Source organism: Procambarus clarkii, chromosome 18, assembly GCF_040958095.1.
Source record: "Procambarus clarkii isolate CNS0578487 chromosome 18, FALCON_Pclarkii_2.0, whole genome shotgun sequence".
Classification (NCBI taxonomy): domain Eukaryota; kingdom Metazoa; phylum Arthropoda; class Malacostraca; order Decapoda; family Cambaridae; genus Procambarus; species Procambarus clarkii.
Genome location: NC_091167.1, coordinates 43,110,214 through 43,120,974, shown reverse-complemented (window position 1 = coordinate 43,120,974; position 10,761 = coordinate 43,110,214). Strand labels below are relative to the sequence as shown.

At 44.1% G+C, this 10,761-nt stretch overlaps 1 protein-coding gene across 1 annotated transcript in view; it reads left to right on the top strand.

Annotated features, from left to right (window-relative positions):
* The first annotated feature begins 6,013 nt into the window (after positions 1–6,013).
* The window catches only part of mEFG1 (mitochondrial translation elongation factor G 1), a 61,666-nt gene continuing 56,918 nt past the window's right edge, over positions 6,014–10,761 (top strand). Inside the window, exons 1-2 of the mRNA XM_045736868.2 lie at positions 6,014–6,171; positions 7,607–7,753. Coding sequence (XP_045592824.2) covers positions 6,097–6,171; positions 7,607–7,753 — 222 coding nt within the window. The 5' untranslated portion in view covers positions 6,014–6,096. The remainder of the gene's footprint in view (positions 6,172–7,606; positions 7,754–10,761) is intronic.

The window sequence follows — 10,761 nt, the reverse complement described above, 5'->3', positions numbered from 1 at the left end:
CATGTGTGGGGGTGGTCCATGTGTGGCGGTGGTCCATGTGGGGGGGGGTGGTCCATGTGTGGAGGTAAACACGGGAACTTCCTTGATAAGAACAATACTGGTGACAATACAAGTGAGAGTTCTAAAGCAAATGTATAAAGGTTGGAGAAACACCATACTCCATCCTTATAATATTTTATGGCTCTATTAATAATATTATAAGACTACTTATAATATTATAAGTAGAGCCTTATTATATGGTGATATGGTCACCGTGGTCTCCAGCGGGTTGCTGATTGGTTAATGTTTCATGTCTCAGGAAAAAAAATTTTGGTTGTTCTTAATTGTACCGAAAACTTAGGCAAAATCTTTATTAAAACGTGGCTCTTATCACCTTTGTTTCTTCCAGCTACCTTGAGGTGCAGAATTGATCTGAATTAAGCTTTAGCGTTATGAACTATACAAGTTTGTGTTGTAACTTGTATGTTCTTGTTGTAAATACGTTGTACTTGTCAGAAATATATAACACACTGCAGACAGTGGTCCTGTAGTGTGTTATATATGGGAAGGATTCGAACCTAAGTCACGAGAATATGGCTTAAAATTCCTATACTTCAACCTTCTTAGTTTCTTATTACTTCACATATTGACTCTTTCTACTATATTTCCTACACAACTTCATATAAGTCCACGACGAACTGAAACGACGTCACTTCCGTTATTTTTCCGAGACATTTTCACGTCTTGTGATGTCATGTGTAGTCATGTCTTTAAGACGCAAGAATGTTTCAAAGGTTCCTCTCCCTCCCCCACGACCACGCCCATATGAACCGACAAAAAAGTCAGAGCATATTCCTAGTGCCAGTGCCCCAGTGATCACGGGTCTGGAGTGACCTTCCTGATGATCCCAGAGGTTATTGGTTCAGGCAGTAAGTCACAGCGCGGTGGGTGAGGGTTAGACACCCTCCACCCTGAGCACACATCAGGAAATATAGGAAGTGACGACGTCTCGGTCCGTCCTGGACCATTGTCAAGTGACGACGTCTCGGTCCGTCCTGGACCATTGTCAAGTGACGACGTCTCGGTCCGTCCTGGACCATTGTCAAGTGACGACGTCTCGGTCCGTCCTGGACCATTGTCAAGTGACGACGTCTCGGTCCGTCCTGGACCATTGTCAAGTGATGACGTCTCGGTCCGTCCTGGACCATTGTCAAGTGACGACGTCTCGGTCCGTCCTGGCCCATTGTCAAGTGACGACGTCTCGGTCCGTCCTGGACCATTGTCAAGTGACGACGTCTCGGTCCGTCCTGGACCATTGTCAAGTGACGACGTCTCGGTCCGTCCTGGACCATTGTCAAGTGACGACGTCTCGGTCCGTCCTGGACCATTGTCAAGTGACGACGTCTCGGTCCGTCCTGGACCATTGTCAAGTGACGACGTCTTGGTCCGTCCTGGACCATTGTCAAGTGATGACGTCTTGGTCCGTCCTGGACCATTGTCAAGTGACGACGTCTTGGTCCGTCCTGGACCATTGTCAAGTGACGACGTCTTGGTCCGTCCTGGACCATTGTCAAGTGACGACGTCTTGCTCCGTCCTGGACCATTGTCAAGTGACGACGTCATGGTCCGTCCTGGACCATTGTCAAGTGACGACGTCTTGGTCCGTCCTGGACCATTGTCAAGTGACGACGTCTTGGTCCGTCCTGGACCATTGTCAAGTGACGACGTCTTGGTCCGTCCTGGACCATTGTCAAGTGACGACGTCTTGGTCCGTCCTGGACCATTGTCAAGTGACGACGTCTTGCTCCGTCCTGGACCATTGTCAAGTGATGACGTCTTGGTCCGTCCTGGACCATTGTCAAGTGACGACGTCTTGGTCCGTCCTGGACCATTGTCAAGTGACGACGTCTTGCTCCGTCCTGGACCATTGTCAAGTGATGACGTCTTGGTCCGTCCTGGACCATTGTCAAGTGATGACGTCTCGGTCCGTCCTGGACCATTGTCAAGTTATCCCCTATATTTTCAGATATGTGGGTGACGTGTCTAATATAGGTTCTTCCAGACCCTATTTACTCCCGCGCATTATAAAATAATTGTGATGAAGCAATTCTGCCAGTTAGATGACGGAGGTGATCATGTCAAGGCAAACTTCACCACAATTCCTACCCTAAAAAAATCATGAAAAGCCTCCATGAGCTTCCATAGCCATAACGTTGGCATCCTCCAGTCCCACCAGCTTCCATCACTTGCAGTTACTCACTCCCCGAGACAACCAGACATTAAGCAACTAACTTAACGCAACAAGATGGTGAGCAATAAGATTCATTAACGCGAGGAGACATTAATTAACTATAAACACGACGAGACACTAAGCATCCAAACGCGAGACTCTGAACTGCATTTAAAACAACCTTCCCACGATAGATCGCCACAATAACTAAGGCTTCTTTCCTACCCTTTTGTCCTCCTGCGCATCGAATAACTCCACTTTTCCGCCATCACTCCTCCATCCCCCCCCCCCTCTTCCCCTCTCCCCTTCAATTGCCACACTATTTTGGCAGGACTTCCTTGCTCAGTGTTTCCGCGTTTTCTCGGTAGCAATTAGGAGCCACGAGTAATAAACCCTTACTTAACTACCTGGATACTTAACATTGACTAGTCCCATTGGACTCTATTATTTGGATATTGATACATGAGGAGATGAGCTAATTACATACTGGCTAAACAAGTGTGTGCACTGATTGTACAACATGGAAAATATTTTCCCATTAACAACACGCGATGTACCAACATCCGCATTAAATACAATCATTGGGTATAAAAAATATATAGGGATACCACCTCTTGTGCAAGTGTAGGGACCCATAGCCTCGGAGAAGAAAACAAAGAGTACTCAGAGAAGACCGTGTGGATCCTCAATAAACACTTTGATATTTTCTTCTACCACCCCTATTCTTTGTATGTATATATATATATATATATATATATATATATATATATATATATATATATATATATATATATATATATAAAACTCACTTTATTTTAAAATTTCGTTACACAAAAAGGGTTACAACATTGGTTACATGCAGGGTACAAGGTTGCAGAGTTCCTCCAGTTCCTCAGATGGCGGGCAGGAACCATGGCTGCAGTGAGCGTTTCCTCTCTGGATCGCCACACTATGGCGCTGAAAGAGGAAACTGGCGGCTCTAGGGTCTCTTGTTGTTTCAATTAGCTCCATCAAAACACCCAGCTCCATCAAAACAATAGCAGCACTCTTACCCCAGGCACCAGGTGTCTCTGAGGTAATGGGGACTCATTGGGTATTGTATTTTGTATTTAAGCTGGATGATTCAATAGTCCTAAACGCTGCGTGTATTATTGGCTGTAGGTATTGTATATACTAGCTCTATCTATAAATCCAAAATTATGTTTGTAACTCGTCTTCTATGTATATACTTTTACCTGAATAAATATTTGAATTTGAATTTGAGTCAGAAGATTTTGTTCAGTTATTGCTGAAAAAGCGCTGTGCTTTCTTTGAGATATTCAGCTCTGCTAAGGTGTGCTGAACCTCCACTCTGCGCGCCACGCACAAACACTGAAATCAGGAAACTTAAGGCGAAAAACCAGAAAGACGAGCCAAGCCTGAGGACCGAGCCGTGGCAACCAGTGACACACACACACAAACATCAACATGGGTTCTGGAAAGGGAAATCGTGCCTAACAAATCTTTTGGAATTCTATGATAAAATAACGAGGATAAGACAGGATTGGGAAGGTTCGGCAGACTGCATATTTCTGGACTGCCAAAAAGCCTTTGATACAGTACTGCACTGCATGAGACTGCTGTTCAAACTCGAGAGACAGGCGGGTGTTGGAGGAAAGGTCCTAGCATGGATAAGGAACTACCTAACAGGAAGGAGCCAAAGAGTTACGGTAAGGGGCGAGAAGTCGGACTGGCGAACAGTAACGAGTGGAGTACCTCAAGGATCGGTGCTGGGACCAATTCTATTTCTAATATATGTTTTAACGACATGTTTGCAGGAGTAGAGTCCTACATGTCGATGTTCACGGATGATGCAAAGTTGATGAGAAGAGTTGTGACAGATGAGGATTGTAGGATCCTCCAAGAGGACTTGAACAGGTTGCAGAGATGGTCAGAGAAATGGCTACTGGAGTTCAACACGAGCAAATGTAAAGTTATGGAAATGGGACTAGGTGATAGGAGACCAAAGGGACAGTACACAATGAAGGGGAACTGCCTACCTGTGACGACGCGAGAAAGAGACCTGGGCGTGGACGTAACACCTAATCTATCTCCTGAGGCACATATAAATAGGATAACGACAGCAGCATACTCTACACTGGCAAAAGTTAGAACATCATTCAGAAACCTAAGTAAGGAGGCATTTAGGGTGCTTTACACTGCCTACGTGAGGCCAGTCTTAGAGTATGCCGCCTCATCATGGAGGCCCCATCTGAAGAAGCATATAAAGAAACTGGAAAAGGTTCAGAGGTTTGCAACGAGACACGTCCCAGAGTTACGAGGGATGGGGTATGAGGAGCGCCTGAGGGAACTGTACCTTACGACACTAAAAAGAAGAAGGGAGAGGGGGGGGGGGACATGATAGGAACGTATAAAATACTCAGGGGGATTGACAGAGTAGACATAGACGAAATGTTCACACGGAATAGTAGCAGAACGAGGGAACATGAGTGGAAGCTGGAAACTCAGATGAGTCACAGAGATGTTAGGAAGTTTTCTTTTAACGTGAGAGTAGTGGAAAAATGGAATGCACTTCAGGAACAGGTTGTGGAAGCAAATTCTATTCATAATTTTAAAACTAGGTATGATAGGGAAATAGGACCGAGGTGTGTGTACTCACCTAATTGTACTCACCTAATTGTGCTTGCGGGGGTTGAGCTCTGGCTCTTTGGTACCGCCTCTCAATCGTCAATCAACTGATGTACAGATTCCTGAGCCTACTGGGCTCTGTCATATCTACATTTGAAATTGTGTATGGAGTCAGCCTCCACCACATCACTTCCTAATGCATTCCATTTGTCAACCACTCTGACACTAAAAAAGTTCTTTCAAATATCTCTGTGGCTCATTTGGGCACTCAGTTTCCACCTGTGTCCCCTTGTGCGTGTGCCCCTTGTGTTAAATAGCCTGTCTTTATCTACCCTATCAATTCCCTTCAGAATCTTGAATGTGGTGATCATGTTCCCCCTAACTCTTCTGTTTTCCAGCGAAGTGAGGTTTAATTCCCGTAGTCTCTCCTCGTAGCTCATACCTCTCAGCTCGGGTACTAGTCTGGTGGCAAACCTTTGAACCTTTTCCAGTTTAGTCTTATCCTTGACTAGATATGGACTCCATGCTGGGGCTGCATACTCCAGGATTGGCCTGACATATGTGGTATACAAAGTTCTGAATGCCGTTCGTATATTGGCCAGCCTGGAATATGCCGCTGATGTTATCCTCTTGATATGTGCTGCAGGAGACAGGTCTGGCGGGATATCAATCCCCAAGTCTTTTTCTTTCTCTGACTCCTGAAGAATTTCCTCTCCCAGATGATATCGTGTATCTGGCCTCCTGCTCCCTACACCTATCTTCATTACATTACATTTGGTTGGGTTAAACTCTAACAACCATTTGTTCGACCATTCCTTCAGCTTGTCTAGGTCTTCTTGAAGCTTCAAACAGTCTGTTTGTTGACCAAATTGTATATTTACTATTTTCTTGACATGTTCCCCCCTTTTCTTATTTTTTTATTTTCTCAACTCAAATTTATACTTTAATCTCAATTAGTATTAAGTTTTAGCCTTTAATGTTTTTCCTGCCCGAAACGCTTTGCGTAAGAGTGGCTTTAGGCATTGTGTGTACTAGCTCTATCTACAAATCCATCAATGTTTTGTATCTCATCTTGTATGTATGTACTTTATCTGAATAAATATATGATTTGATTTGATTTTGATTTAAGTACTTGCGTGACCGTTTTGTGTATTGAACCGACGAGAGCGTTGTATACGATACGACCCGTCCCAGGTGTGTACAGGAGCGGAGTGTAACCGAGCAGCGGTGTGCCGGCCCAGTGTGTGTGTGTGACCACCATGGCTGCCACGGGCTCCTGCTCTCTCTTCAACACTCTCCACACCTCATGGCACTCATGGCACTTACACCTCAAGGTCAGTCACACGACATGACTCCTGGCACCACCCCAGCCTCAGTCTCCCACAACTTGCCTTAACCATCATTGGCCTTCCTTGACCTGTTATGGTGTATTGATCTGCTTGGGGGATACAACGGGTATTATAAGTCTCGGTGTGAACTTGCAGCACTGTGTATGACTATTAGTATAGTGGGTAACTACAATTTAACTAGCATGACTGAAATGATTAGAAATCCTCGTCAATGCCACTAGTGTGTTAGTGGCTTCGACGAGGACAGGAAGCCGGCGTTTTGTCATAGGTATCCCCTCCATTTGTCCTGATGATTTTTCCCAGCTGGACTTTACAATTTTAATTGTTTTCGCGTTTACGGCTTCGGCGGGTAGGCGGTTCCATGGGTTTATAACACTGGGTGAAGAAACATCTTTTCTCAGTCCTACATTTTAAAAGATTCAATGACAGCCACCCTGTCATGCATGGTTTGTAGTGTTGTTAGGCCTGTGGCCCTCAGCCATTCCTGGTACGTGAGTTGACTCAGCTTGGATGGTTTTTGTTGCTCGGTGTTGCATTTTCTCCAGAGCAGCTACTTATTTACTTCTAGGTGAACAGATGCATTAGGTGAAAGGAAACTTGCCCAAATATTTTTGTCCTGCTGCAAGAATTGAACAAACACTGAAGCTGTGAGCCATTTATAATGACCACTTTGCTGGATTAGGTTAGATTTGGTTGGGTTAGACAGGGTTGATAAGTTAGGTGGAGTTTTAAAATCTGTTGGTAAACCAACTTTGATACAAAGTGACCTGTATCCAGTTGACGGGATACAGTTGGATATGTCAAATCTTTTGAATCTTAAACATGAACATATTTGGCATTTAAAAATGTAATATACGGGTTTCGTGTGGTTGATACTTAGGCTCCGAACTGAAGTGGTTGGGTCGCCGGCGTGGGAGGTACGGGGAACTCCGAGGGAGTTCTGCATCTCTGTTCGGTTTTCGGTTGCAATTTTCTTACCCTGTGGGATCTGTTTTGTTATGATTACTTTTCTGGGTGCTGGGTACTTTTTCCCAGTTGATGGTAGATATGGAAAACCCCAAACCACAGAGTTTTTTTTCCAAGGCCATTGCTCCCTGCGCCTCTCTGCAGAGGACCAGGTTCTGGCTCGTGGTCCCCGGTAGACTGAACTCCATAGACTAATGCCTGGTCTAATGATTCGCATATTAGCCCGATAGCTCCAGGGAGCCTCCAGGGCTCGCCCAATAAATGTCATTTCATTACATTCATCACTTATTTTTTTACTTCCCTTGTAAGAATTCTACTTATCTGGATGTCGGGCTTATCCTTATCCATACCATATTGTCCGGATAATCGAGCTCATACAGAATATTGTTATATCTTGCTCAGATGGAATTTCCTGCTTTATATAATTTATTAATTAATATTTGCTTCTTTCCAGTTGCTTGCTCGGTTTTCCACATCGGTGGGCACGGTGCCTTTAGAAAAAATTAGAAATATTGGAATATCTGCACACATTGATTCTGGAAAGACAACTTTAACTGAACGGATTTTGTACTACACTGGCCGAATTTATGAAATGCATGAGGTTGGTACTTCCTTTTTACAGTATTTTTTTGTTATTGCATGTACATATAGTGCAATCTCAATTCAGCAAACTATATGTGATCAACTCCAATTCAATGGAGTGAAGGTGGTGTTGTGACTGGAGATGCCTTCAAGAGGCATTTGTGAAATGCAATTTTTTTAAGACAAAAATACATTGCTTCATCTGTTTCTTATAATGTTTCTTCTAATAATCTGGAAGTTAATTTGCAGTGTTTTATAAAACCGGTAACAACAAATACCTGAGATAAAATAACTGGAATGTGGAAACTTCTCAACTCAAGGGGAGGCCGCAGCTGTCATGAACTAGGTCACAAGAACAGTGAGCCTTCAGCGTGGGTGAGCGCCCACACTGCGGGGTCAGGATGCCACGTGGGGTATACGAAGAATAGGCAGAAGTTGCCGCGCATCTTAAGACAATGCCATAGTATTAGGACAATGGAATTTCTACAAATGTTTAAATTAATGATGCCGTTTGCACTTTCCGAATTTTGGGTCCGTGACGGAATATGTATGATCGGGCAAAGAAGGTGTTAAAACTCTTAAGGTACTGTTCATACTCAAATATTTCCCCATGCTCTATGAGCTAATTTCACCTAGGGAAATTTTAATTTCAACCTGTCACATGAAGGATAACTGCCAAGACAACCTCTCTGTAAGGAGATTTCACTACATTTAGCATGTTTCCTATGCCCCCAGCCTTGAAACCTCATTTTTGGATGAAGAATTACCCATATCTAAGGGAAAAAACTGCAGAAAATTAATACGAAAATTTTTGTACATGGATTCAACATTAGAAGAGTAAGTTGGGACTTGGAAAGCCTTAGAGCACATTTGAATCCAATCATAGAAATTGGATTCAAATGTGCTTTAAGGCTTTCCAAGTCCCAACATACTCTTCTAATGTTGAATCCATGTACAAAAATCCTTAAAAACATTATTAGAGCCATATTAAGAGTTACCATTCATACCCTAATATCTCCAATGCTTTTTGGGCTTATTTCACCAAGCAAAATTTTTATTTCAATCTATCATACCATAGACAACTTTCCCAATTCTGACTCTGCTTCCTAAGCAGATCCTCACGGCCTTCACTTTGCTGAATCTCCAAACACTTGTTTGTGTTGGAAGTGAGTAAATTCATCCTGTGAAGTGTGCAATGTCCCCTCCCCAGGATTTTTTTTAATTGAGGTTGTACTCTACCAGTACATATAAATACTAGCACTCATGATGGAGTTTTTTATATTCAGTTGCAGTAAGGTGTACATGTTGTGACAGCATATACATATTAATGTGTAATATAATTTTTCATTATTATTAAGGTGACTTTCCCCAGCTTGTATACTTAAAAATGTTTCTAAATACAGTACAGTATACAATTCAGGAGGGAGCCTTCTGGTGGGTCCCTGAAGCTATCTTGCTGAGACTGCTCCATACTGAACGGTCACATTAGTTGTGAAAATTCTGTTTGGTCTACCGGGGAACCAGAGCCAGAACCTGACTTCCCTCCTCTCAAGAGCAGGGATTAGGTGACAATTTGCCACCCCCGGAGAAAGCCTCCTGTAAGTCAGTGCAGCTTTACAGACAACTGAATAATTCACAGAAAATGAAACCTCAAAACCTCCAAACAACTCCAGATACTATTCACACTGAACAAGGAATTTACTCAAACAGCTAGAAACTCATTAATACTGTACTGATTCCCACCACCAGATGACCCGGCCCCCAACATCCAGCTTACTATCTCAGTTCTGTTGCTGATGCTACAGCTTGTTGTGTTGTAGTCAATCAGACTATGGGGAAACTTCCTTTGCTGCAAGCTAAGTGCTGGCCAATCTTGGACTCTGTTGTCCTATGGGGGTCATTTGCTTTATATAGTGCTTCTGTGCTTTTGTATTGGCTTCACATGCATCTTTTTCGTCTGACTTATCATGTGGGCTTGGGCTCTTGTTGCATTTCGGGCTTCATTGGCTTAGGGTTTATTTCCCTGGGGTGCCTGCTAATGCTGTCCTTGCACAGTCAAGTTTACTGTATATTCTTTGGTGTGTTCGGGAATTCGCTCCTAAGAGACTTGGCCATCATGTTGGAGAGCCTCACCATGGGCTATTCACAAATGTGATTCCTTTGTTTGGGCTGTGACTGGGGCATTCTTTTGGTTGTGTTGGGATGCACTGTGGTTAATATGCTTGTTTATGTGGTATGCTGCAGTCACCATTCTTAGTGTGGTTGTTTTGTTTGCATTTGGTGACTGTTCTTCTGGAGAGCAGCCCCCTGTGCCTGGATTATCTACTTGGTAAGTTATCTTCAGGCCCTGGTGATTTCCCCACTGGTCTACTATGTTGCCATTCCATCTCAGCTCATCGCGCCTACACTCGCTACATGGAGTATGGAGGGTGCTCATTGATTCTACTACAGGCTGGCGGTCATTCTCTGCCTGTCTGGTTGCCCATTGGGTCTATGACACAACCCAGAGTCCAGCACCTTACGCACACTATCGATCTCCATTCCTTTTCTGGGGTGAGCCCTGTCGGCTCCCTGGAGCTATCCAGGCTGATATATATCTATTAGCTTTCTGGCATCAAAGTGCATGGAGTTCTTGCCTACCGGGCCGCACGAGCCAGAACCTGACCCCCTCAGAGAGGCACGATGAGCAATGGCCTATATAGAAACCCCTGTGTGGTTGGGAGCGTTCTATGTCTCCCATTGACCATGTCTGGCACCCCGAAACAAACCCCTATTATGGTGAAAATATTGCTATCGAAAGCCAAACGTGTGGACAGTACAATCCAACAAAAATTAGCAAATGAGCATCATGTCATTACGTTGCCGCGCTGCTGTCTGTGCAACTCCCCCCTCCCCAGGAGGGGGAAAGGGGAAGCCCCAGACCCATACGCCAGTGATCCAACCAGCAGTTCTTGGCTGATGTGATACCGACTGGTCAGGTGCCTCTGGCTCCAGTTTTGCTCTCAGTTACGGTGCTTTGTGGCTTGG